Source organism: Acipenser ruthenus, chromosome 15, assembly GCF_902713425.1.
Source record: "Acipenser ruthenus chromosome 15, fAciRut3.2 maternal haplotype, whole genome shotgun sequence".
Classification (NCBI taxonomy): Eukaryota; Metazoa; Chordata; class Actinopteri; order Acipenseriformes; family Acipenseridae; genus Acipenser; species Acipenser ruthenus.
In genome coordinates this window covers 27,252,952-27,278,548 of record NC_081203.1, presented here as the reverse complement: position 1 = coordinate 27,278,548, position 25,597 = coordinate 27,252,952, and the positions used below count along the sequence as shown (strand labels likewise).

General features: G+C 35.1%; 3 protein-coding genes across 4 annotated transcripts; all 3 read left to right on the top strand.

Moving 5' to 3' along the window:
• Window positions 1-3,209: 3,209 nt before the first annotated feature.
• Window positions 3,210-12,931, top strand: snx6 (sorting nexin 6). Of its 2 annotated transcripts, none has more exons than XM_034036399.3 (14): window positions 3,210-3,313; window positions 3,454-3,504; window positions 5,706-5,810; window positions 6,323-6,433; window positions 7,434-7,555; window positions 7,894-8,017; window positions 8,393-8,488; window positions 9,262-9,367; window positions 10,172-10,247; window positions 10,825-10,864; window positions 11,241-11,327; window positions 11,443-11,602; window positions 11,829-11,914; window positions 12,245-12,931. In XM_034036399.3, the coding sequence occupies exons 1-14, from the start codon at window positions 3,308-3,310 to the stop codon at window positions 12,296-12,298; spliced, it is 1,224 nt and encodes a 407-aa protein (XP_033892290.1). In that variant the 5' UTR covers window positions 3,210-3,307; the 3' UTR covers window positions 12,299-12,931. The 2 variants fall into 2 exon arrangements, with proteins under 2 accessions (XP_033892290.1, XP_034783152.1); XM_034927261.2 differs by having other exon boundaries at window positions 3,219-3,313; window positions 3,457-3,504.
• Window positions 12,932-15,483: 2,552 nt separating this feature from the next.
• On the top strand, window positions 15,484-18,824 carry eapp (e2f-associated phosphoprotein). Its single transcript, XM_034036841.3, has 6 exons — window positions 15,484-15,848; window positions 16,475-16,656; window positions 17,474-17,593; window positions 17,756-17,873; window positions 18,103-18,228; window positions 18,342-18,824. The coding sequence occupies exons 1-6, from the start codon at window positions 15,778-15,780 to the stop codon at window positions 18,616-18,618; spliced, it is 894 nt and encodes a 297-aa protein (XP_033892732.1). The 5' UTR covers window positions 15,484-15,777; the 3' UTR covers window positions 18,619-18,824.
• A 1,341-nt stretch (window positions 18,825-20,165) lies between these two features.
• Window positions 20,166-22,797, top strand: sptssa (serine palmitoyltransferase, small subunit A). The gene is made up of 2 exons (XM_058987676.1): window positions 20,166-20,274; window positions 22,012-22,797. The coding sequence occupies exons 1-2, from the start codon at window positions 20,166-20,168 to the stop codon at window positions 22,113-22,115; spliced, it is 213 nt and encodes a 70-aa protein (XP_058843659.1). The 3' UTR covers window positions 22,116-22,797.
• The last annotated feature ends 2,800 nt before the right edge of the window (window positions 22,798-25,597 follow it).

The window sequence follows — 25,597 nt, the reverse complement described above, 5'->3', positions numbered from 1 at the left end:
GTTGAACTGATGTTAGCTGTTGTGTAATTATTGCAGAAGTTCACAAATATTCTGTTTACATACAGCCAGTGCTCATCTAATTGTCCAATGATAGTAACTGATCTGTCTTGTGACCATGAGCCTTCCAAAGTTTTATTGGATTGCACCATCATTTTTAAGGCTGTGTTTTACAGCATTGTGATTAGCATTGAGTTTACTCCTATCAATGAACTATAAGGTACCTTAAATGACAGTAATTAATCATATTTCAATTAGGGAACATTATTATGGATACATTACACTTTTTAAAATATAGATATTTTAATTAAGGAGCCTGTGAAGATTGTATATAGTTTTGTAAATCCACTTCTGCAACTTCAACTGCTAATCTCATAAACCATTTCAGATGCTCATAACTTTCACTGTGACCTAAAGTCAAGTGATTTTCAGTTTTTCAAATGATAAAGATCCAATGGTTTTTGAGATATTGGCTTCATTTTGGTATTGTGTTCTTTGATTCTTGAGGTAGAGTTAAATTGTGGTGTCCTACATAAAAGTTAATCCATTTGTAGGAGGAATTTACAAGTATGCCACTGACAGCACTGTCTGGGCCTCATCTCATGGACTGAGGTAGTGGTTTCCTCTGTGCATGGTTTTACAAACACTGCGTGCTAAATTGTGTCATTGACTGTGATATTATGGCTGTTATACTGAGGTCATGTGACTTTATGGTTTATACATTATAGGCAAATTACACTTTTAAGATAATAATTTACCTGCCACATTGTTTTACCATCTGGGCATATCAATGATACAGACCACATGTTTCACATACCCATTTTTAATTTGTTTTATAAACCATTTGATTAGAGAATGCCATTCCCCTTAAATTTTTGTTTATGTTGTATTTTACAGTACACCCTCCCCCCCCCCCCCAAAAAAAAAACAAACTTTAAAGACTTGTTTCATAATGTATTATTTATTTATTTTTGTCTAGTTTAAAAAAAGTAAGCTCATAAGCTCAAAGTGATAGTAAACATTATTAAAAGGGCATTTATGTTTTAGTACCATAATTGGTTGTTTTTATTCAGTAAAGTTAACTAGGACAAAACTGAAGACGTTACAGCATTTTTATATTTAGGCTCATCTGTAAGTATTTTTGTACAGTTTTATACAAAAGCTTAAAACACAATTTTTTTTTTTTTTTTTTAACCAAAACATTTACTATAATAGAAAATGTGTATATGGATACATGGTTTTAATTGTTTTCTATTGAAGTAAAATCTGCTTTAATAATACAATTTATAAACTATTTCAAATAATACCATATTTGGTCAGTATAAACAGACATCACAGTATTAGAATGTCTGTTGGCGTTCTTTCTAAATAGGCCTACATCATGCTTTTTCTAAACAGGAAATACTTACATGAGGTGTGCATCATAATTTAAGCTGAACCAAGCAAGTACAATGTCACAGCTGGATAATGTTTGAATTTTACAAACCCAGAGAATTACAATGAAATGGAGAAATATCTGGCTACCAGTTCATATTTCTCAAAATGCATGTTTAATTGAAAAACATAATACCTATTGTATGAAACAAAAGTACAGAAAATACTGAACAAAATGCAATCAAGCTCCTGTACACCAACACGCATCTAGTTGTTTCAGAAATATTTTCCTGCAAAGCAGTATTTAAGAGTGAGTGAACTTGTGTAGAAAGCAGTCACAAACCTACCATCTGACTGAATCAAACCAAACACCAGATCTGAAGTTTCACTGTATAAATCATGCATATCAAGCTGGAGTTTCTGATTCCTTGCCCCCCTAAATACTAATCATTACTGGTAACACTGGGAAAATTGTCCTCGGTTGCACATCTGTGCAGATTTTCCCCTAAATATATATTTTGTTCTTGGTGTATAAATGAGCCTATAACTAAAAAATAACAAAAATCTGAATACTTTTTATACTGGAAATCATGACAATGATAATCATTAAGTCTAAGATAAAACTTGACTTAGGGGTCAATTTGATCAACTTTCATCCTACTGGGATAACACACAGCTAGATTTATTTTGAGCATTTTACAGAATTTAGGAACGACCCTTGATTATATCAACCACCTACCTTTGGTTATCCAGGGATTACGCCTAGAAATAGGTGGAATATGCCATTGATGTAGTCCAACAGTGAGCGCCTTTTCAAAGTAATGTATTAGAAATTAAAATGGTACTGAAGCTAGTATAAAAAAAAAATACAGCTACTGGTGTTTGTTAATAAAGGTAAATAAAAAAATATTTTAAATATGCCAACCCATACACTCTGATTAAACAGTGTACCTACAAATCTTGCTCACTACCTTTACATTTCTACACTCCCAAATCGGTTACTAGTCTGTCCAACCACACAATCAGACGTGCTTTTCTGGGATGTTTGGCATTCATTAAAAATGGATGACACAGTGATCTTTGATTTTGCAGTCAGTCTGGCATAACATGTTCTGAATATTGAGTGGAACTGATCAATTAATCAATACAAATTACACCAAATCAGATTAATTGTGTGTGTGTTATAATAATGATTTAGATACATGTACTATAGCACCATCTGCTGTTCATGTTATGCATTTCAGTGACTGTGTTTGCCTTTTATTGGTAAGGCTGGTGTTAGCTTTCATTCATCCCAGGGTTAGATCAGATGTAGGCTATAATGTCATCTACAGGGCTGTCCTTCAGTGCCCACATAGATTAGGATCGATACAACCTATTGAATTGGCTGTGCCATTTCTAGACACATATTTCACTGGTGCGTGTTTCTTGTGTGAAACTTAAGTTTCATCAGTTAGAAGAAACAACTGAACTATAATACACTGAGATATAATTTGTCCAAAGGTCCAGCAGGTGTGGGCAGCTCTGTTCACGTAGGGCTAGTCTACACGATATGTAATACAAAAACTGGTAAGGAATGAGCGAAACAAATACACATTTTGAAGAACTTTATTTGAGATTGAAATATACCGTATGTTGTGTTGTTTTTTTTTTCTTCATGTTATTTACCTTATTCATTAAAAAAAAAAAAAAATGCAGTGCAGCCCTGGAGCAGTGACGAAATACGTATACTGTAAGAAGGTATTCAGTAATATAACGATATTACCTACTGGACTATTGTGTTTTGCACAATATGAGAAAGATTTACTGTACCTATGATGGAATTTCTCGCAGAGCCTCTCGTCCTCCACCCCGCCCCACTGTGATAATGTCACAGCCCCTCCTGACGCCTCCGCTCGTCACGTGACTATCAGCCACAACTCCACTTGTAGCAGCCATGATGGTGGGTGTTTTCAACCTTTCCCTTGTTTTTACATTCGTTTTATAAAAATAATAAACGTAGGTTCTTTGTGTGAAGTGTTCATTCAGTGAACGCTTGCATTAACGACTCAAATGTGTCTTTCTCTCCCCCTTCTCCTGTAGCAGGAAGGGTTGGACGACGGCCCCGACTTCCTCTCTGAAGAGGATAGAGGAGTAAGTTTGTCTTTCCCCCCCCCCTTGCTACTTTTTGTATAATTGTGTCTTTCAAACACGAGCACGTATTTAAGGGTATTCTAGCCGTTATAGGCTGTGTTCCTTTTGCAAACCATTTTTTCCTGTGTTTCGTGTTCCGCCGTAAGTTTTCTGTACTAGGAAGTCAAAAGCATTTTTCTGACACTGGTATTAATAATAATAATAATAATAATAATAATAATAATAATAATAATAATAATAAGCGTTGTTTTGTGTGTGCCAGTGCTTGAATTATCATTGATGACACACTTTTGTGTGCATTTGTGGTTCAATTCTAAAGTAGGATTTTGCTAAATGTTGTTTTGTAGTAAAAAGAATGAGGGTATTCCCCTTGTTGCCAATCATTTGACTTCGTCTAGTGCAGTAGATAATTCATTCATTCAGTAAGCATATCATTTGCTTTTGCACAAGGCCTTGAAGCAGAATAGTAAGTAGTGTGTGCGATTGAATCTTTGTAGCATGTAGTCCTGGCTCTCATAAAACAAGTGAAGTGACTGGGTGTTAAACAAACGTAAGATACAAAGTAAAAATGATTTCTATTTGATTTGCTTTGCAAAGTAATAGTTGAAACGGTAATACCAATACATTTATCATTCATTTGCCAATTGTGTTAATGAACATGTAGAAGTCTACCAATGCATTTCTAAAGGACGCCTGTCCACTTTCATTGCTGACAAAGTAATTAAGTAGAAACTATATCATTTTCTACAAGACTAGAAAAGAGGGCTTCCACCTTAGGTTAAGAATTACTTGCGTTTTTCCACAGTAGGTGACTGGACGTGCCTATACAACAGCAATACATTTATTATGGTGATTATATAAAGACTACAAAAGGGAAAGCCCACTTGCCTATACTGTATTGTTTGTAAATCATCTGCTTAAAACATTGAGGGATTTGTACAGTGGTGTCTGTTTTTTGAGCAAAGGACCTGGATTTCTAAAGACAAGGTTAGTGTTATGGCCATTTGCCAGGCAGCGAATCAGAATGTGGCTCTCTTGAGGCTCTCAGCGGGGTTGCCAGCTTCAGCTGCGGGTACACGCTTGGCAGTCTCCCTTTGTTCCAAATGCTTTTTGCGAAGTTGCTGTGCTAACTGTAAAATATATTCTCTCCTTCGTAAATTCTTCTCTGTGCATTCTTTGTAAAGTACCCAGGAGTTGATGGCTGCTAGGTCCAATACATTGTAAAACACCTGAACAGACCACCGTTGGGAGCCAGCTTTCATGGAATACTTTCATGCCATCTGATCCAAAACATCAACTTCATATTTTTGTTGCTCTGTAAAACTCAGTGGTCTCTGGTGTTTGTTTTCACTTGTCCCGATGCTAATTGACTGACCAAAGCAGCGCAGCTGGCAAGCAGATGCCAGCCTTCAAAAGGCTGATTGAAAACAATAGTCTGACAGTCATTCACTCAGGCAGAGAGTAGAGACTAATCTGATTACAAATAAACACATTACAGACTGGTAAATAAAAATAATAAAGTAGAATACCGTTCTGTATAATCAAAATACAATTGTTTTCTGTGTGGCCATCAATGTGACTGCTTCCGGGGCTTTTAATGTATAATGTAATATATCTCCTTTATTTCTGCCCTTCTGCGTTTCATGCTTTGTGAGAATATGTAATACATACGGACTAAAGGTTTTCCCTTTAGAGCTGCTAATCCATACTAAGATCTAAAATAATGCGTGACATAGATTTTATTTTTTTTTATTTACTTTTTAGAGTAAAACCTGTTTGCATTGGAAAACCGGAGGACTTGTGTCCTGGACTCCATAGACTTAGCAGTTAATAAACAAATTACAAAAAAAAAAAAACATCACAAAGTTTAAATGTTAATAGAAATGTTTTCCAATTCAACTTCACAAACACCTGACTCTTCTACGGAGTGTCCAATAATTCAGCAGTTCAGCGCTTGCGTCCAATTAACTTCAATATTTTGTGATTCAAGAGCCTCAAAGCATGCTTAAGGGCATAAATGTTCATTGGAGACTAGTATTGAATATGAGTCGCTGAACATCTGAATTATTGAACTTTCCTTCAGGTTTTAGTGTGCAATCCAAGTGTCTGCATGCCCCTTGTCAAAGGTATTTTATATCTGAAAATACACAGCTAAACCTCCCCCCTTTTTATTTATTTATTTATTTATTTATTTTTTAAAGCCCAGAGCCGTGAATGTGGATCTTCAAACAGATGCAACTCTTCAAGTTGACATTTCTGATGCTCTGAGTGAGAGAGACAAAGTCAAATTTACTGTTCACACCAAGGTATTGTATTGAATTCAGTAGAGTTTTATAGACATAAAGGGTCCAGCCATACAATCTGTATGTATATAACAAGGGTCCAAGTTATATACATACACAAAAAAAGGTCAGCCCCATAGATGTAATGTAAAAGTGGCTATTAAACAAGGCACAATTGGGGCAAACTTGGACCTCAGATTTTCTTGCAGTAGCAACTACTGTAGTAGCAACATGACTAAAACAAGGAGAGGCCAAGCTGTAGCATACCCTAGGTTTCAAATAAAGTTCTGTCCTGTAAAGGTAGTCTTGGTAGTTTTGCGCCATCGTTTATTCAAAGTTGGCTGGAAGCTACTGTGCTTTCCACTATTGAGCACTGGAGTAAAAGTTGGTATTTAACGAGAGAGACAGAGTATAGTTCCTGCTGTATTCAGTTTATTTAATGGTGTGTCAGTTTTCTGTTAGTAGTACCCCCTTCTTTATATCCATTTCATCCTGCACATTTTGAGATATTTAATAATCTCTTTGTTTTCCTCCAGAGTACATTACCAAATTTTAAGCAAAATGAATTTTCTGTTGTTCGACAACATGAAGAGTTTATCTGGCTTCATGAGTCCTTTGTTGAAAACGAAGAATATGCAGGGTATATTGTAAGTATTACTGTAGGTAAATTATTTAAGGGTTGCATAATATGAAATGCAAGGGAACATTTCTGAAATGCCAATTTTCAGCAGTTGGTGACTGATTACTGAGTATAGACAGTAACATAAATGGTAGAATAAATAAGATGTACAAAATAAAATAATGATCTCCCTATGTATTTATTTAATTTGGGTTTAAATGCTTGTGGTGTTTTTTAATTACATCCTTAAACTTATTTTGACTTGAGAGTCAAAAGAAAAGTGGAAAATAAGATTCATATCAATATTTTCTCTGCTAAAGACCATTAGAACATACTTCTAGTTAGTTCCCTACAAGGGTTTTTTGCATCTCGTCAGCAGGGAGGCAGTTTGGTCTGTTGCGTAGAGCAAAATAATTTAGTAAAAGCTAGGAAATCCTGATTCTAGTGGTGCAATCGGCACCCTAATTTTTTTTTCGTTTATCGTATAAGCATTTATCAACGATAATCGATGCATTGATGTTTTGTTTTTCAGAATAAAGAAACATTAGTTGTTTTTTTTTTTTAACAGAAGATCCAAGAACTAAAAATTATTACAACGTTGTGCATAATAGTTAAACAAAAAGGCACAACTTGTATTCAAATTAGAACAATTCCGATTTTATAAAAAAATAAATACAAATGTATTAATAAAAAATACCATATTTTAACAAAAGTAATTTATATCTGAACTATGGTTGTTCACTACTGTAACATGTTATGTCCAAAAGCAAAACATTTGAATTAATCTCACAAATCCTGACTAATTTAACTGTCGTACGTAATTCAGCTGCTTTTTTATATAATATTGCCATATAATCCAAACACAGCATGCTTTGAAACAAAAGGTAACTTGGCAGATTTCATAGATTTAAAAACTGCATGAGTTTTGGGACAGTCTTTTGTCTTTATTGTGCTACTAGACGTTTCTTGCATTTATTATGATTTTTCAATAAGCGGGCAATCTCTTCATTTCTTCTACCATGTAACAGATCCCTCCAGCTCCACCAAGGCCTGATTTTGATGCATCAAGAGAAAAACTACAGAAACTTGGGGAAGGAGAAGGATCAATGACTAAAGAAGAGTTCACTAAAATGAAACAAGAATTGGAGGCGTGAGCATTAGCCCTTTTTTTGAAAATTAATATTTGGAACAGATGCTTTCATGAATTACTCCTAATTCTGGATCAGTAATTATCCTGAGAATTGAAATTTTTTAAAATAATACTGTACCTTTTAGAATCAGATGCTTTAACACTTTTATTAAATAGCATTACGTTGTAAAATAAAATGATTTGGGTACTTTTATGTATTTTTGACCAAATAAGTATAGTATTTAATTATACCTAGTACATGTTAATTAGCACTGGAGTGTTGCAGTTATTTAGGACATACGGTGTATGCATATTTGTTTTGTTCTTCAATGGTAACCGCTACTTTTCATTTGATTTAGAGAGTACTTGGCCATATTCAAGAAAACTGTGGCAATGCATGAAGTGTTCTTGTGCCGTGTAGCAGCCCATCCAGTCTTAAGGAAGGACATGAACTTTCATGTGTTCTTAGAATATAACCAAGACGTATGTATCCTTCATATGTATGGGTTTAAAGAATGAAAAAGGATTGTTATAGCATTGTTATGAAAGCTGTAACGCACTAATATCATGTTCCACAGACCCTGATTAGCACTAATCTTGGACTGCCTACTGTTATCTTAGGCAAGGTAGTCCAAGACTAGTGATACTCTGGGTACATTTTAATTTGAACAGGTGTTTGCTAATATTATCTAAAGAAATGTTTGGCAATATAAGTTTAACATGGAATCCTGAAGGCTTCCCAGTGTCTTGGCTGATTATTAATTTGGATAGTAGTGTTTTGTAGGTATCTTTTTTAAAAAAGAAGGAAAACTGTCCCTGGAATATGGGATGTAAGGTATGTATGCTTGTATTTTGCAGCTAAGTGTACGAGGCAAAAATAAGAAAGAGAAGCTGGAAGACTTTTTTAAAAATGTGGTCAAGTCTGCAGACGGAGTACTAGTGGCAGGTGTAAAAGTAAGTGAATGTTTGTGAAGTAAGTGAAGGAGTAAGACGACTCTTTACTGAATTTCTGTAAATATTCCTGTACATATGCTTTTGTGGGCCATTCCAAAAACTGAAAATAATCATGTCATATGTCTTACAAAAAAATATTATGATGTGGAGAGACTGTTGAATGTTTTTTTGATACTTTTATTTTTTTTTTTTAACGTGCGTTAATCGCCCTCTGGCTTGACCCTCAGCATGCTGTAATTCATTCCCTGTGGCACTATTTGAATATACTCGAGTGCATGCAACGCAATAAGTGCAGTCGTCGTTTGAATAGAAAGTTAGTCACGGAACTGCATTATGGAGCAAAGCAATAAAAGTGAAGGACTTATGAATGGGAGGTTTATTTTTAAGTAGCTTTCTTACAGTTCATTGGATAGAAAGACTGTTACTTGTATCTGTTAGTTCCAGTATCACAGAATGCATCTAGTCTGCTGTACCTCCTGCTTGCTGTAAACACGCTTTCACTTCTCAAAATACTCTTCTAGGTTCTTCTGCTACAAGCAGCAAAAACAGAACAACAGATCAAACCAGTCAGTTTCTACAGGTGTTCCTAATTTATCAGTTTTTTTTTTCTCGGAGAGAAATTTAGTCAGGGCATTATAACACCAGTTAATGAGAGTATCTAATCTGGGGGTATATATTTTGATTGTCCGTATGTGTCACAAATATTTCTTTCTAAACTAACCTGTATTAATATGTGGAATTGTTGAAAATCTGTATCTGTTTTTACTTTGTAGGATGTAGACGATTTCTTTGAACATGAGAAAACCTTCCTTTTAGAATATCACAACAGAGTTAAAGATGCTTCAGCCAAATCAGATAAAATGATAAGATCTCATAAAAGTAAGTCTCATCTTACACATCCTTAACCGACATCTGTGACTTGGGTTAAGTTGCAGTGTGTAACGAAATTTAAAAATATATGAATGACTTTGAAATTATGTGTGTGTGCACTGTATGAACAGCTCAATGTTGTGAATGTGCTATTAAATATAGCCCACAAATAATTCAGGTAAAGGCTTTTTCAGACAATAGTGGTATTTAATTGTTTTGTCTAATTTTGAGATTAATGGAAGTTTAAAAGTTATGTTTCTTATTCTGTGGGTTATGTACTCACTCAATTTGCTCAGCTTACCCAAGAAGATATAATGTAATATTACTATATTCTCTCTGTTCTGATAACAGGTCAGATTGGATGGTTACAACATTTGTTAACATTATTGGAATGCTTCTTTCAGAGATGGGAGTTTAGATGTTTGAGTCTAGAATGTAAAGCTGTCTGTTAGTTTAAAGGTCAGAAGATCTGTGGCGCCATAAGCATACAGTATCTACTAGTGATGTAAAGAAAAGGGTTTGTTGTAGGGTAATTGAAACAGAAATTAACATGATATATATTATAAAGAACAACGTCTTCTGTCTCTACTAGTACAATACATACTGTACATGTGGGGCAGTTTTAAATCATTTTAACAATTTACTGGAAACCCAGTTGCTTTCTTTTTAACATGCAAAATGATTGTATTGTACAACTGGAGCTACATCAGCTTTTTAAAGTGAGCTGTCAGACAGAACTTCTGTTATGACTATCATTTACAATTCAGTTATTTTTCACTAGATCTAATTTCAAAACATGTTTTTGTTTTTAAGATACTGCAGATGACGTTAATAGAATTGCCTCTACATTATACACACTAGGAACTCAAGACTCAACCGATGTGTGCAAGTAAGTGTACTGAAAGCAGTACAGCATGTGTTTGATCATGTGATTTTGTGTATGTAATACATGACATTATCTTTCATAATATGATCTGTTTCAAAAATATAAAGCAGCTGTTGGGTCCTGTTTAATTTTATTTCTCAATCTGTTTTTTTTTTTTTGTTTGTTTGTTTGTTTTTCTTGAGAAACTACTAGCCATGCAATTGAATGACTTGTGCAATGATTGCTTCATTTTAGGGGATACTTTATTTTTGTTCTAGCGAGTGACACCATTTAACTTTATGGCAAATAGTTTTCTACCTTTTATATAAAGAAGGGGGTGGTAGATCCCTCCAATACAGTACAAGGTGTGCTTGTAGACTAATCCCCATTGAGGCTCAACAACAAAAATGCAATTGCTTTATATTTGCCACAGCCTTGAGTGGGACCCACAAACAGTTTAAACATATAATCTGTTGTATGTGATTAAACCTGAATTTAATTGTGTTCATGTATAGTGCTTTTTTTAGTGTTTGGTCATTGAGCAACTACATTTTTTTCATGAAAGTGGAAATGGTATCTAATCAGATTTCTCTCTCCTCAGATTTTTCTTGAAAATATCAGAGTTATTTGAAAAAACACGGGTATGTATTCGCTTAATCTTAATGCACATTTTTTGTACTAAAACAATTACTCGCTATGGATTGTTACTTATTTAAAATTTAAATAAATTATCAGCTACGTAAAGTATAGAGTATTGTTATTGCTGCTAAAGCATTGGGTCTAGATTCCTTTTGGTTGTCTTTCCATTGGTATACTGTAATTACATACCTGTCTGTAATGAGCTGCATAGACTTTGCTGACATGTTGATAATGCTAGTTTCTAAAGGAAAATAAAATCTTGTGAGTGTTTTTTATTAATCTGCATGCAGATTTATACCATTCCCAAGCTACATGCTGAGCTAAAATGTATTTTTATGTGCTCCTTGAGAAATTATTCCTTTTTCTATTTGTATGCAGAAAATAGAAGCAAGGGTGGCCGCAGACAAGGATCTAAAACTGGCTGATTTGCTGAAATATTACCTGAGGGAGTCGCAGGCTGCAAAGGTAAAGATTTTGTGTAATTGGCTATAGTGTTTTTTATTCATCCATGTTGACCATGCCTGTACCTCAGCTCTTAGTCTTACTTTGTTTGTTTTTTTGTTTGTTTTTTGCTTTGCAGGATCTCCTCTACCGACGAGGGAGGTCATTGGTCGATTATGAGAATGCAAACAAAGCTTTGGATAAAGCAAGAGCCAAAAACAAAGATGTTCTTCAAGCAGAAACTAGTCAGCAAGTTTGCTGTCAAAAATTTGAAAAAATATCTGAATATGCAAAACAAGGTAGGTGGCTCGCTCTCGTCCATGAAATACCACAATTGGCTAATTAGATTTTTCTAAAACCAAGATATTAATTCTGCTTGATAATAACCTGGAGGTGATTTTACTAATCAGTGATCATGTTTCCTGTGTGTCACATGTATGCAGCAGTAGAACAAACTCTTCATACATTTTTCGATGGTGCTATTTGTGAATGAATGAATGAATAACAGTCCCATCCCCCCACCAGAGCTTATAGACTTTAAGACCAGACGAGTTGCTGCTTTCAGGAAAAACCTTGTAGAACTGGCAGAATTGGAACTCAAGCATGCCAAGGTAAATCTCTTCCTGTTTTCTTTTGCATTTTAATGCCTTTTTGTGTGAAAACAAAGTGGTTAGTTTTTGTCTCAGTCCAGCATCCAGCGGTTTGTGGAAACTGAATCACACAAATCTTTTACATGTCACTGCAGAGTAGTTTCTCCCTCTATCTTTCTCTGTCTGTCTCTTTCTTTCTCTCTCTCTCTCTTTCATATATAGATAGATAGAATCACATCTCAAAGCTGAAATGAGCTTACTTCAAAGACTATACTATTTTGTTGTAAGTGAGATTTGGGGGTTGCTCAAAATAAATGTGCTGTGAATTTGCTTCTATTTTCTCATTTTCAGGGTAATTTACAGCTGCTGCAGAGCTCCCTTGGGGTCTTGAAAGGTGACACATAAGCTTGCAACTTGGTTGTCAGTTGAAAAGGGCTGCATCTGTATAGGCTTATCTTTGTTACCAATAAAATATAACTCGTTTAATGGATTTCCTAAAGGTACAGAATACACATACATAAAAAGGAAGAGATTATGATTAAAGTCCACACAGCACAAATACATGATATATTTGTTTAATCACTTCTAGGCTTTTAATGGTTAACAATCAAAAGATATGTTTTGTGGACATCACACTGTCAATGTTGCACTTCATTTAGACCAAATTTTACATAGTGTTATGTACAGAGGCTGTGGTTCACATTCAGTAACCTTTACAATGCGACTTGGTTACATTGTTAAAGATTATCTGAATTTATAAAATGATATATTCATGTGTGTTGTCACTAAAAGCCTTGTATCTGTTGTATTAGTTTTTACTATACTGCTGTTGATTATCTTAATCTGAGTGTTTAGTCTTGATCTTATTTTTCTTTTTTTATTAATAAAAAAGATAATGCATCTTTATTTGGGATTCAATTATGTAACATCTTTTAATTATAATTTCAAAACGAGCAGATGGCTTGGTATGTTTGCCTTAACTTGTAGACTAATCTTAAGTATTGTAAAAATAAAAAGCTGAATTAGTGATTTTTCAAACTGTTGCCTTTTTTTTTTGTTGTCAACCTATTAACAGCGACAGAAGCGTTCTCAGACATTTGTGGAGGAATGCTTTGTTTGCTTCACAAATTAAATAATTTGATTTATACTGATAATCTACATATTCATATAAAGAACTGTAGACTTTCAACAAATTGTTAAATATGTATTTAACTATATATTAAAACTTGTAAGCCTTTACCACCCATTAACATTTTTACTGTATTCAAACATTGTATGGTATTTAAATGAAATGGAGACTCCAAAGACTGAGATTACTTTGAATGTACTTTATAAAATGTGTTAAATATTTAATATCGATTTGTTTTTTTACTAAATAAGGGTCCTCTTTTAAAACCGCAGTATCCCACAGTCATGTTCCATTGTACACAGAAATCTAATTATGGTGCTGGTGCACTTCCATCTAAATACAGGCATTGTTTCTTTGCAATCTTCTCCAAAGGTGGAATCAGCTGCAGGCACACAATTTCTCTGCTCTCTGAAACCTTGTTCCCACTCAATTTGTCAATTTTAGGAAACCTTTCTTTTGCTGTCAGTACTATCAAACCATATCAGAAAAGTTAACCTTGGTGCAAGTCATACGGTAAACAAAAAGTTAAGGCTTATCTGCTTTTTTTCACAAAGAAACTTTTGTCTTTCTATAAAGCTATACACTCCTCCAGTTTCCCACTCAATGTTCACTTTTTCAGATACAGTTGAAGTATAAGATTACATTAAATAGTGGCGACAATGTCATGCAAGGTTATGTTGAGTAGCTATGTTTGTCTGAAATTACTTAGACACTCAGATAGACCATTTAACCACCACCTGTGTGGGGTGAGGGGGTACTTTTTAATATTTTCATTTTAAAAAGATCCATCCATAATCCTCAGTAACCTGCGTTTGAACTCATATCCAGAAACTACATGAAATATCATCTTATACAGCAATGTTCCTGCTTACAAAATGAATGTGTATCTGTTGAGCTCATTCTTTACTTGCATTGCTATGTGAATAAAAAACATACTTTCCAACAAGACCCAATTTACGATTTAGATTGAAATGCAGAAGCAGATGGTATTTTTTATATGTAAGTGGAGTATTTTTTCTTCATGAGAAAGTAAATATTCACGATCCATTAGTATGGTTATGATCTAGAAAGCGTATGTAGTACAAAAGTCTGAAATTGCCCTGTGACAAGGTAGCGTCACACCCAAGGCTGGTTATCTACAGAAAGTAGACACCGAGATGAAAAGCTGCAATTTAAGTGTGTATGGGCACTTTTATAAATACAATGTTTAAACAAATACAAATCAAAACTGCTATCACAGTGCCTAAATTGAGAGCACAACCCACTGCTCTCAGTCTTTACCCTAAACTAACTCTCCCCAACAAAGGATTCTTTCATTCCTTCATATACATGTGGTCATTCCCCAATTAGCACTCAAATGCCATTAGGGAATGGCCACGCGTGATTGGTGGCAGGGATAGATTTAACCCCATCCCTGCCAAACACACATTTACACAAACACATCACACTATTTACACATGCAGGGCGTCCGTCCTGCCACACGCCCCAATCTAGAAATTAGGAATAAGGATAAAGCAAAGCATAACCACAAAGGTCTCTCGTACAATATGTGTTACATTGTAATTATAGGAGCAACACCTACAGTACCCACAACCTCTGATTTGCATTGCATCTTCAACCAAGCAGATGTTGTTTAGCATCTGTGAAGATGTTTAGGTAAATGAACAAGATGATGACCTTGTGTGTCTTTAAAAGCAGTCGCACTAGACATCCTTAAAGGTGTTTCTACAGTAGATTGGATGGTGTTGTTTCATTCTGGGTTGTGTACCATGGGTTTCTGTACTCGGGTGTAAATTATAATTTGTCAAAAAGACTGCCAAATTAGTTTTGCAGGTCATATCCAAATAGGTGGTTGAATGTTACAGCCATTATGTTGAGGCCTGTGATGTGACCATGGACTGCATCTGTGCATTGCACTGGCAATATAGTAGTGTTGACTTAAACATATGCATTATTCCTACCATATGTATTTTATTACACTGATTAAAAAATGCAGCTAGAATCCCAAAACAGTAAAACAAAAAATACTGTAGGATGGTATGTATTCAGGACATATTAAGGTATTGCAGTAGAATGTAGCAGTTCTGTTTAATGGTTTGGCTGAAGTACTGCAATATATATATATATAGAGAGAGAGAGAGAGAGAGAGAGAGAGAGAGAGAGAGAGAATCATTTTGAACAGTACTGAAGTTTTTGTATTTATTTTTGTAATGGAAATATTTTAAAATTTAAAAATAAACAAAAATGACAAACTATTTTAAAATCAGGGATACAAAATAATAATATTAATAATAAAATAAAGATTAAAAAAAAAAAAGTACCAGCGGAAGAAGCGTTGACATGCCAATGATCACCTGAGCCCTTAGACAAGAAATGTCAGGAATTTAAAACAGATCAGCTAGCAACAAACCAGTATTTCTTGTTGACTACTGCACTTAAGTTTAAAAAAACAAAACAAAATGACACTTGTTAAAATCAGCGAAACCTTCGATAATTAAAGAAATTTGGAAACATTCTCCTGTTTTTACAGACCCTGATTTGCACCAAATGTGATGTTACTTTAGGTAAAGCAAACGATGCTGTTGAGACTGAATAGACGGAACTATTGTTTCAGAGTTGCTTGACGTTGGTAGGAACACAATATTTATTGGACCGTGTATGTTGTCGTTCTACTCACGGTTTGTTTTTATCGAGTAAGTATAATATAATTGTAATTATTGTAGCTGTACATCGCGCTTATTGTCCATGACTAGAAATGAACCGAGTAGAAGAATACGACTCATATCCTATTGAGGAGCCAAGTGATGAAGAGAGAGCAGCGAGCAGGTACGGCGAACGCAATGCGACGTTCTTCAACTTACTCTGGAGTAGAAAAGCCACGATATTGCAGCGGTGCTTTTATGGGTTAATACTTTAAAAAGATTACTCTTTACTGGAACCGATATTTAATAATTTAACAGACGTTGGGTGTATATTTTGACAACGCTTGAATTTACTATACGATATTAAACGTGTCACAATAAGCTACAAGAACATAGCCATCTTTTTAAGGGCCGGTTGTTTTATTTAGCAGAAAACACAAACATAATCTCTGTTTATATACTTGATTTGTGTACCATCCCTCGTAGCATGAGTAAAAGTAACTGAAATTTCATTAGAGTGTAATACAAGTTGCTTAGATGGTTTATCTGGTTGCTGTGTAGTAAAATGTCATAGTAATCCAGGGAAAAAATATTTACTACGTACTATAAACATTTTAGTTTCACCAGAGGCAAAGCTTTCTAAACTTTTTATAATGTACACAATATTTCGAGTTTTAAGATTTTACAAAATGAGTCAACTTTAAAAAAAAAAAAAAAAAAAAAAAAAAAAAGTAAAACAAATAATAATGTCCAGTATGTATTATAGAATTGTTAATTTTACTCATAATATCCTTCTTTCTCATTCTTTAGCTCAGAAGATGAGCTGGACGTGCTTCTTCATGGCACATCGGACCAGAAACGCAAGTTACTGCGGGAGTATTTGACAGGGGAAAGTGAATCGTCCAGTGAAGACGAGTTTGAAAAGGAGATGGAAACAGAACTAAATACCACCATGAAAACCATTGAAGGCAGTTGGGCAACCCCTGTAACAGGTAATCCCCTTACCTTATACCAGTTTTTGTCAGATACATACCATAGGAAATGTTTGGGAACAAGAGTACTCTGCCAATCAAGGCTTGTTCCTCGTTGGCACACCATTCGCCCCTACTAGGGGGATCTACTTTAATAGGTATTTTTCTAATTGTTACAATTGTTTAAGGTCCTAGGCCCCCTGTTAAGCTATGCCATGCATTTATATCTGTTAAAGGGGAAAAAAGTGTTTTCTATCTACTGTTCTAAACTTAATTTTACTCGGCTTCACTTTATGCCCCCACTATGCTAAATTTTAAGTAGTGTATTTTGTTAACTTTATATCATTTAGGATTTATAGACTTCAATCAAGTCTCCTCTTACCTTTCTTTTTTTCCAGGCTGAAGAGATGTAATTGTTTTAACCTGTCATTAAGTCCTGGGATCATCCTAGTTGCACTTTTCTGTACCTTTGAGTGCAATAATGCATTTTTTTTTTTTTTTGTACTGAGGTGACCAAAACTGGACACTATTTTCTAGGTGGGGACTAACTAGGGTATTATATGATTTTAATATACCCTAGACTTGTATTCCACACATTTTGCAGTATAGCCTAACATTCTATTTGCCTTTTTTAATTGTCTCAACGCACTGGCGAGACTTTTAATGATGAGTACCAAGTCTCCATTCCCTATTTTCATCCAATTTATTTTATGCTTAGATCCTAGATTTGTATGACATTTTATGCAATAAAACTCCAGAATCTGTTGTATACACATGTGTTGTTTATGTTAAACTCAATAGTAATATTGACCAACATTTCTGGGCTTTTATAAAGCAGGGGCATCCTCCAGTAGTGGCCAGATCCAAGGTGGAACCAGCCATATTCAAGGAGGATCCCAAACAGAGTACTATGATGACGTATACTTTGACACTGATTCTGAAGACGAGGGAACACTCAGTACGTATGGATGTAACTTGACTGTTTTTTAACATAATGAACTCCTCCACTTCTGGTATTGCTGTACACCACAGAGATTATTTTTTTCACATTACCAGCTTACCCACTCCATGAGGAGAATAAGACTTCCTTCCAGTTCTTTACTGTGTTTTAATATTTCAGAAAACCCAGAAACCAGGAAGAAAAAGAAGCAGCGCAAAATACCGACAAATGATGAATTGCTTTATGATCCTGATGAGGATGACCGAGACCAGGCCTGGGTGGATTCCCAAAGGAGAGGGTACATGAGTTACAATTTTTTGCCAATTATCAAAATTAAGCTTCCAAAAAACATCATAGAGCTATAGATAAATGAATATACTTTTTTTTTTTGGGGGGGGGGGGGGGGGGGGGTTGTGCAGAAGCCTTTAGTACAATTCTATATTGTGAACACCAGTTGAACTTGCTGAAAAAGAAGGGATTTGCAATTTAACTGATTGTGTTTTTCTTTCTCCCCAACCTTCAAACAGGTTTAGGGGACAAAGAAAGGAGAGAGAACTGTCTGGTCAGAGAGGGAAGTCCATGCCACTACCGCACAGTGATGCCGTTCTGAATTGCCCGGCTTGTATGACAACATTGTGCCTTGACTGTCAAAGGTTAATAAAACATCAGAAATACCCTAAATCTGTATAATACACTGTTCTTCTTAATTCAAGGTTTTAATTTATTGTGGGGTTTTCCAAAACTTTTATTTATTTATTTTTTTCAGACATGAGAAGTACAGAACGCAGTACAGAGCCATGTTTGTGATGAACTGCACAGTAAATAGAGAAGAAGTTTTAAGATATAAAGGACCGATGGATAAAAGGAGGAAGAATCGCAGCAAAAAGATGAAGCCAAATAGTGAAGAGGCTGCAGAAGAGACCCAGACAGACCAAGAGGAGAAATATCATCCAGTGAAATGCTTGGAGTGCTCAACAGAAGTGGCAGTATTTGATAAAGAAGAGGTTTATCATTTCTTTAACATCCTTGCAAGCCACTGTTAAAGAAAAAAAAAAGGACGTTTCTTTTATTAAAATGTTTTAGTGATCTTCACACAAAAACACTTGCTGTATTAACATGTTTTGTTTTTTGTTTTTTAAGATGATTGAGGACAGGTGTCTTGTGTTTTATTTTAATTTGGCCTAAAATCTTGGAAATTGTAATCAGCTATTGTTCACTTTTACAAAATTAGATACGCCACACCTTTTTACATTGGTCTGATTTTTTAAATGTCTTTTCCATAACTTCAAATGCTCCCTCCTAAATAACATTATGTGCTGGGTTTGCTATGAAAGGAGAATTGTGATATAAGCAAAGGAGGGCAATCTGACCTAAGTGCAAAATAAATAAGCATTTTTTTATTTCAATTTCTATATCTATCTATCAAGAGAGAGAGAGATGATTTACTATTAAAAAAGTCTCTTTATTTTTATTTTTTAATAAAGATTCTACAGGTAATTTAAAATTACAATAACTATAATTACTAAACACAGCATTGCTTGATTAAAACAATATATTCAGTTCATAAACAGCCAGTTACCTATGACAATACTATTTAATGAAAAACGTAAATCTCAAAAACAACATTGGTGCCCATGTTAAACAAATCCCGTTGTAAATGAAGCAGAATCGGTGCGTCCTCGCCACTCAGACCTGCGTAGGTCGGCGACAAAGGCAGTTCTTGACAACTGTTTCTGTGGATTTAGCAGACGGGTCACGCCGGTACCTGCGCCGACAGAACAGCTACACAATGTAGCTGTGAGAGATCAGGTATCAATGATATGGATACAAACAACAGGAAAGTGAGAGAGAGTTATAAAAAAAACTGTAGTTATTTTAAAACCTGCTACTGCCACCTAGAGCGGAGGTTATTAAAGAAACAATCATATTAACTGAAATAATACGTTTTCTTTGCATCTACTAAAATAATAAATATGTATTTTCTAACCTGCTATTTATCCTACTGTGTTAATGGAATACTATTCTTGAAATTCCTTGTTGCAATAATTATGATTAATCTTTTTCTGTGTTCAAAAATGGACATTTATACAGAATGTTAATATTTAAGATACATGTTTTAATTGGATTTACTGATAATTTAAAAAAGAATATACCATGAATCAACAGTTTAATTGTGGAATAATGAACAAAACCCAGCGTTAACACGTTTAATATCATGACAGTTTATTTATTTTGAAAGTAATTAAATATACTGACAAGTGGTGCAAATATATTATCTATATTTAAACATGTTTTATTTTTTCGAAAGTAATATGTGAAAAATAAATCAAACTATATTTAACGAACACAAACTTCTTTAGATGCTTGTCATGTGATCGGATCATGTGATCAACTGAGGGGTGGGGAGGCAGAGCTCTAGATAGGCTGCGAGTCTTTCTCTGACTGCAGCGATACCCCTCTCCAAAAGCACTTACACAGGAAGAGGTTGGGTGTGTGCGCAAGGGAAAACGTCATTTATAAATGGGGTTGGGATCCGACGTTTCAGGAAATAGAAAGAAGAATTTATTAAAGGACCGGTAGCACAAATCGAATGATCATGGCGCTGGGATCGGCTTGGAAACACATGTCGTGGCTGTATTACCAGTATCTTCTAATCACAGCTCTGTACATGTTGGAGCCCTGGGAGAGGACAGTCTTCAGTATCCTAACACACAGAGTGGGGTTGTGGTGATGGGGGTTACTACCTGCAGTGCTATAGAGGAGTAGTCGGGCCGAAATGTTGTGAAGTTGTTGTGTACCATTAAACCCAGTTAAATTAAGAGTGGTGGTGGATTATAATGGGTGTTGAATATTTTAACTGCTATTTTGAATAGTTGTACAGCTTAATTTATCAAAGCAGCGTGAATTTACTTTTCTTTCATCTTGAACTATGCTCCGAAGATTGTGCTGCCTGTGGGATGGACGTTCTTTGTAGTCTGATGTTAAGTAGGCTGGTGTTAAGGTAGCAACAATCAGTTGTTTGGCACGGTATCGCCTGCAGTTCCTTGCTTATGCAGTTTCGTCATGTGGACGCTGGACTGTGAAGCAGTTTAGTTAAGTACTGTGGTTAAGCATTTTAAAATTCAACAAAATGGTTCAGAAACGAAAAGGAAATGGCTCACGAGTAGTACCGTATTGATCAGGTGACGCGTTTTACTGAAATACTGTAATGGTATGGGGTTTTTTTTTCAAACCAATCCTCACACTGAACCTAGCAGTTGTTTTGTAATGTTGAAGCGCCCGCCCTTCACCTGTGTGTGGATTGCCTCGCCCTGTGTGATGCGCCTGCCTGCGTTAACCCAGTTTCGCTACATGTCAGTAGAACCTTCGACAAATAATGCTGTTCTTGCAGCAAATACCTGGTTCTGATATTTTAATAAACGTGTTACTATAATTACAAGCATCATTAAGTCCTCCCCAAGCAACTCTCCTATTGTACTGGTGTTTTAAGCAATTACTCTACAAACATACTAGTGTGCATTAAGTTTTCTGGTTAAATACATACATTACTGGTAAGGTACTGTGCTCAGAAGTTTCATTATGAATACTAAAGAGGATCATTTATTTAAAGATAAGTAAACTTGCATAGCTAAATTGGGAGTGAATCAGAAGTACATTTACTTATTTAAACTTTGCTTAACAGTGTAGTGGTTAATGGTGATTTGCAGGTCAGTTTATGTGCATGAATCCCAAATGTAGGGTAGACTATATTTAGTTGTGACTGGTTCAGTAATGCTGTATTTACCAAGCTGTGGAAGTATTGTCAAGGTTGGAGGCCATGGATCCAGTAATGATTAATGAAGGAATTGCTAACACTGGTTTGTGGAACCTTAAATACTGATTCAGCTATACTGTTGCTTGTTTGTACATGTAGTCTTGGATATATTTCCTTGCTTGTTTTGGGTGTGGATGGGATTGTGACCTTGTCTTACAAAACCAACCATTACAGAATGCATTCTGGGAAACTATTATACATGGGAAACTAACAAATGAGTTTTCTCACTTTGTAAATAACATCTTCTCTGGTTTTGTTTGCTGGTATTACATTTTCAAAATGGTGTAGGCCTACCTCTTGATACACCTTTGGCATGTTTGCTACCATAAACAATGTTTTGTGGATAAATATTTTTGGTTTGTGCGTTTCTTTTGAGGCTCGTTATGAATGCGGTCTTCTAATCAGATTTCCTGTTGAATAATGATATGCATTTTGTTTTGAGAAATGTATGGACCTGACTTTGTACTTGTATTAAGGTCAATATAATCCACTGTCATATTTCTATAGGCTTATTAAAAATAATAAATATCTTTATTGCATGGGGGGGGGGGGTAGCTTCAAGCTTGCAATATATCCAAAATGAAAAACAAAACAATTGGATTTTCTTAACAGAGTTGCTCAGATTCCCTTCTTGTTTCGGTTGCTGGAATGGCTGTGTATACAGGGTATGTGTTCATGCCTCAACACATCATGGCAATACTACACTACTTTGAAGTTGTGCAGTGATAAAGATGACTTCAGCGGGGAACATGAAGCAGAGATGGATGGATGTCCTGTGGAGAAAGCTCTTTTTGTTTCGGACTTTCATTCTGTGACATCCCACTCTGTGCTGACAACTGTTGACCAATAAGAAAGAAGAAAATGTATTTATTGAAAACATGTCCCATTTAATTCATACAAGTTGTAATTGTATAGTAAATGTATATGGAGTCTAATCCTTTTCACTTGTACTTGCTGAATACCAGTATTTATTTTTTAAAACTCTGATGTCAGTGCACTTTAGTGGCTGTGACAGCATTGCAACTATGAAACATCAGTGACATTAGTAGCAATTGCACCTGCCTTTTAAAACAAACTTCTGTTTTAATTGCTTTAAGAAAGTGCTTTTGTAACAGTTGGTGATCGGTTTAGCAGATCTACTTTTATTAAACTAACAGACTGAAGTTTTGGTTTTTAGTTTTATTCTCTCCTCTCTCTCTCTCTCTCTCTCTCTCTCTCTCTCTCTCTCTCTCTCTCTCTGGTCCTTTTGATCAGAACTGAAGCAAAGTTTAATGTTGACACTTGGTCAGTGTGCTTAGTAAACTGTTTTCTTTTATAGTATAAATGGTAGGGTAAATCTGGGACAGTAGTAAACTTGATTGCTTAGTACACCAATGAAAAATAAATCCTGCAAAGGTGTTTATAAAAATTGTCTGGCTTTTATTTCAGATTTGCCAATGTTGAAGAATAAGGATCTTTTATTCAGTGTACCATAATATAATGCATCTATTACCCTAGACAGAGCTTTACCTGTGTCATCCTTACCCACAAGTTAACTGAGATAATGTGTACTAGAGAACACAAAGTAACCTCCCCCCCAGCATCAGGGATATAGTTGAGGGGTCTAGTCTGTGTGTCACAATTACATTTTAACAGACGGTAAGCAAGAAGCATCATGTTAACTTGGATACCCAGTGGTAAACCTATTATGCTGACCAGCAAGACTAATGCGTTGGTATAATGCACAATGACAAAGTTATCAGAAGTGTTACATTTGCTGGTATAAAAGCAAATAGCTGCCCAAACCTGCTTGCCACTATAGTCTGTCAGCCAAATAAGCATGTTCATTCCCCACCTTAACTGATGAGGTGTAAAATAATGAAAGGTGGATTCCATTTTTATGGCAGCATATCCATTAGTGAACAGTGGAGTTGAGAAACTGGTTGGCTCATCTCTAATTGTTTGACACACTTAATTAGGTAAATATTAGGGCATCATTTTTGTTTTAACAGAATATATTTCCTCTTATATTTTATAAATACAGATTGTATTAATATTAAAAACCTCCCTTTATCTACAGTATATGGTTTGGGCAAGTAGGTGGAATTTCAGAAAAGCCTGGATTTTAACCCTGAAATAGTGATGAGAAATAAAATATTCGAATTACATGAACTCTGTAAAGCTAGCATGGTATTATACTCTTTGTCATCAATATTTCAAAAGGTCTAAGCATTATTGCGTACTGTACTTGTGAATATGAGGGATATTGCAACAACTGTATTTCTCTTATAAAACAAAAGATGCTTATTTAGATCCATACTGTATAAGGTGCAGGAAGCAGAGCAGAATGTGTAATGTTTTTTTTGGAAATGGTATACAACAGTACTGTAGTAACATCAGGTGCTGAATATGACCAAAAATAACAATTTCAAATGATGTCCCATAATAGTCTTAAAGAATACATCCACATCCTATACAATTAGACTTAAATAGTCACTGTGGTTGAAGGCTACCACACATATGCAAATTCTGATGGCAAAAAACATCATCATCAGAGCATTGAATCCCCCCCCCTCCCCCCCCCCCCCCCCCCCCCTCCCAATGGACAATGAAGTGATTTTGGAACATCCCCAGAAGGTACCAAAACAGAGTTGATACATACATTGATATTGGAAATAATATGATCTGATAGCCACCAGGTGGCAACATCCAATAAATACAACTGGCTTAGTCAAGAATCTACTCACTCAGTACAGTATTAAAACAAAGACTTTCCATTACACATGTAGCATTTCAGGTTACAATTAAAATCATCTATCATCTAATTCCTTGATTAAATTGCTGCAATGAAAATTGTATGGTGTGGTTTTGTTTCTGGTGTTTAATGTGATAAAAAAAAGAAAAGACTCCCATTGCAGTTGACCAGACATTTTTCATTTTTAAAAGCACAGACCATTGTTATGCTGTTGCATACAGATTAGAGGAGTTTAGCCTGAGATCTGGTCATAATCTGAAACACAATTTATTGCACAATGAGAAAATGAACATTATTGCATTGATGAATACCTTGCAGACTTGACCAGTTTTACGTCTCCATCTTATGACTGCAAAACACAAAGACAACCCAAGAAGGTGCAATTGTATCTGTAGTATCTTGCATGATGAAGATGCAATGGCATGCTTTTGGTATAATAGCTCATCAGTTGTATTAAAACAAAAATCAAGGCTAAAGAAAGAAGAGAACTGTTACCTCTGTAAATTTCATTCAGGTGTCTGGCCGAGTGATACTACTTTATTAAACTGCAGTTTAATGAAAAATGTGTTTGAAATGATTATAATAAGAGACAGCTTTTATGCAGCTAAGAAAATTACTTTGTGAAATATTATTGCTAAGTTACTGCTGAGAAAGAAAAAAAAGTTCAGCGAATTCAAAAACATTGCTCTTCTCAGTCAAATCTACAACCTATTATATATAATATTATATATAGTAGAACATATCTGATGGGTCCATATTCACAAAACGCTGTCCCAGAATTAAATTACAGGTATATAAATATTGTCAAATTGTAAGGCTAATCTCCTGAATAGCAAAAGTCTCTGGAGGGCTTGGTTGCCTCTTAGTTTAAAGGAGAGGTAATCAAAGATCAATTATTGCCATTCTAGAAATTGATGCATTTAAAGAAAAAGCTTACCCTGAGACTTGCTGTTTTAGAACAAATAGTTTGTAGTTTGGATAAAGAACCCCTCCTGTTAGATTGTATTGCAGGGTTTGATGCTTACTGTTCTGCTTTATCCTTACAGTTTAGTGAACAACTCAACTAAAAGACTAACCAGCTCTGCCATATTGCAGGCACTCTAAGATTTCATATTCTGTTTGCACCTGAAAGGAACTGTGTTTGTTGCCATGAGCTTAAAATGTGATAAAGAAAGAAAGCAACACATATTTTAAGTGGAAATGCTAAAACACAGATCTAAAAAAAAACTGTGATCAGTAAGTAAAAATTGTTTCTTACAATTCAGAGAGTGTTGCAAAAGCTTTGGGAAACACTGAGAATGGGAAGTAGTGCCATGTAGACATAAAGTAGCTTCCTGTTTAACAAACTCTAGTCCTCTTTTTGTCACTATTTCTGCTTCTTATCTACGGGGAGGTACAGTTGGTTAGGATTTAAGATGTTTGACATGATGGTGCACAGTTTATTCAAAGCCAACTGTTAAACCCAAAGAAAAGC

Coding starts and splice junctions, on each gene's coding strand:
- sptssa (XM_058987676.1), top strand. CDS start 20,166: ATGATCATGGCGCTGGGATCGGCTTGGAAACACATGTCGTGGCTGTAT. Junction 20,275..22,011: donor CTGGGAGAGGACAGTCTTCA/GTATCCTAACAC, acceptor AGAGTTGCTCAG/ATTCCCTTCTTGTTTCGGTT.
- eapp (XM_034036841.3), top strand. CDS start 15,778: ATGAACCGAGTAGAAGAATACGACTCATATCCTATTGAGGAGCCAAGT. Junction 15,849..16,474: donor GAAGAGAGAGCAGCGAGCAG/GTACGGCGAACG, acceptor CTCATTCTTTAG/CTCAGAAGATGAGCTGGACG. Junction 18,229..18,341: donor TTGTGCCTTGACTGTCAAAG/GTTAATAAAACA, acceptor TATTTTTTTCAG/ACATGAGAAGTACAGAACGC.
- snx6 (XM_034036399.3), top strand. Junction 3,505..5,705: donor TCTCTGAAGAGGATAGAGGA/GTAAGTTTGTCT, acceptor TATTTTTTAAAG/CCCAGAGCCGTGAATGTGGA. Junction 10,865..11,240: donor AGTTATTTGAAAAAACACGG/GTATGTATTCGC, acceptor ATTTGTATGCAG/AAAATAGAAGCAAGGGTGGC.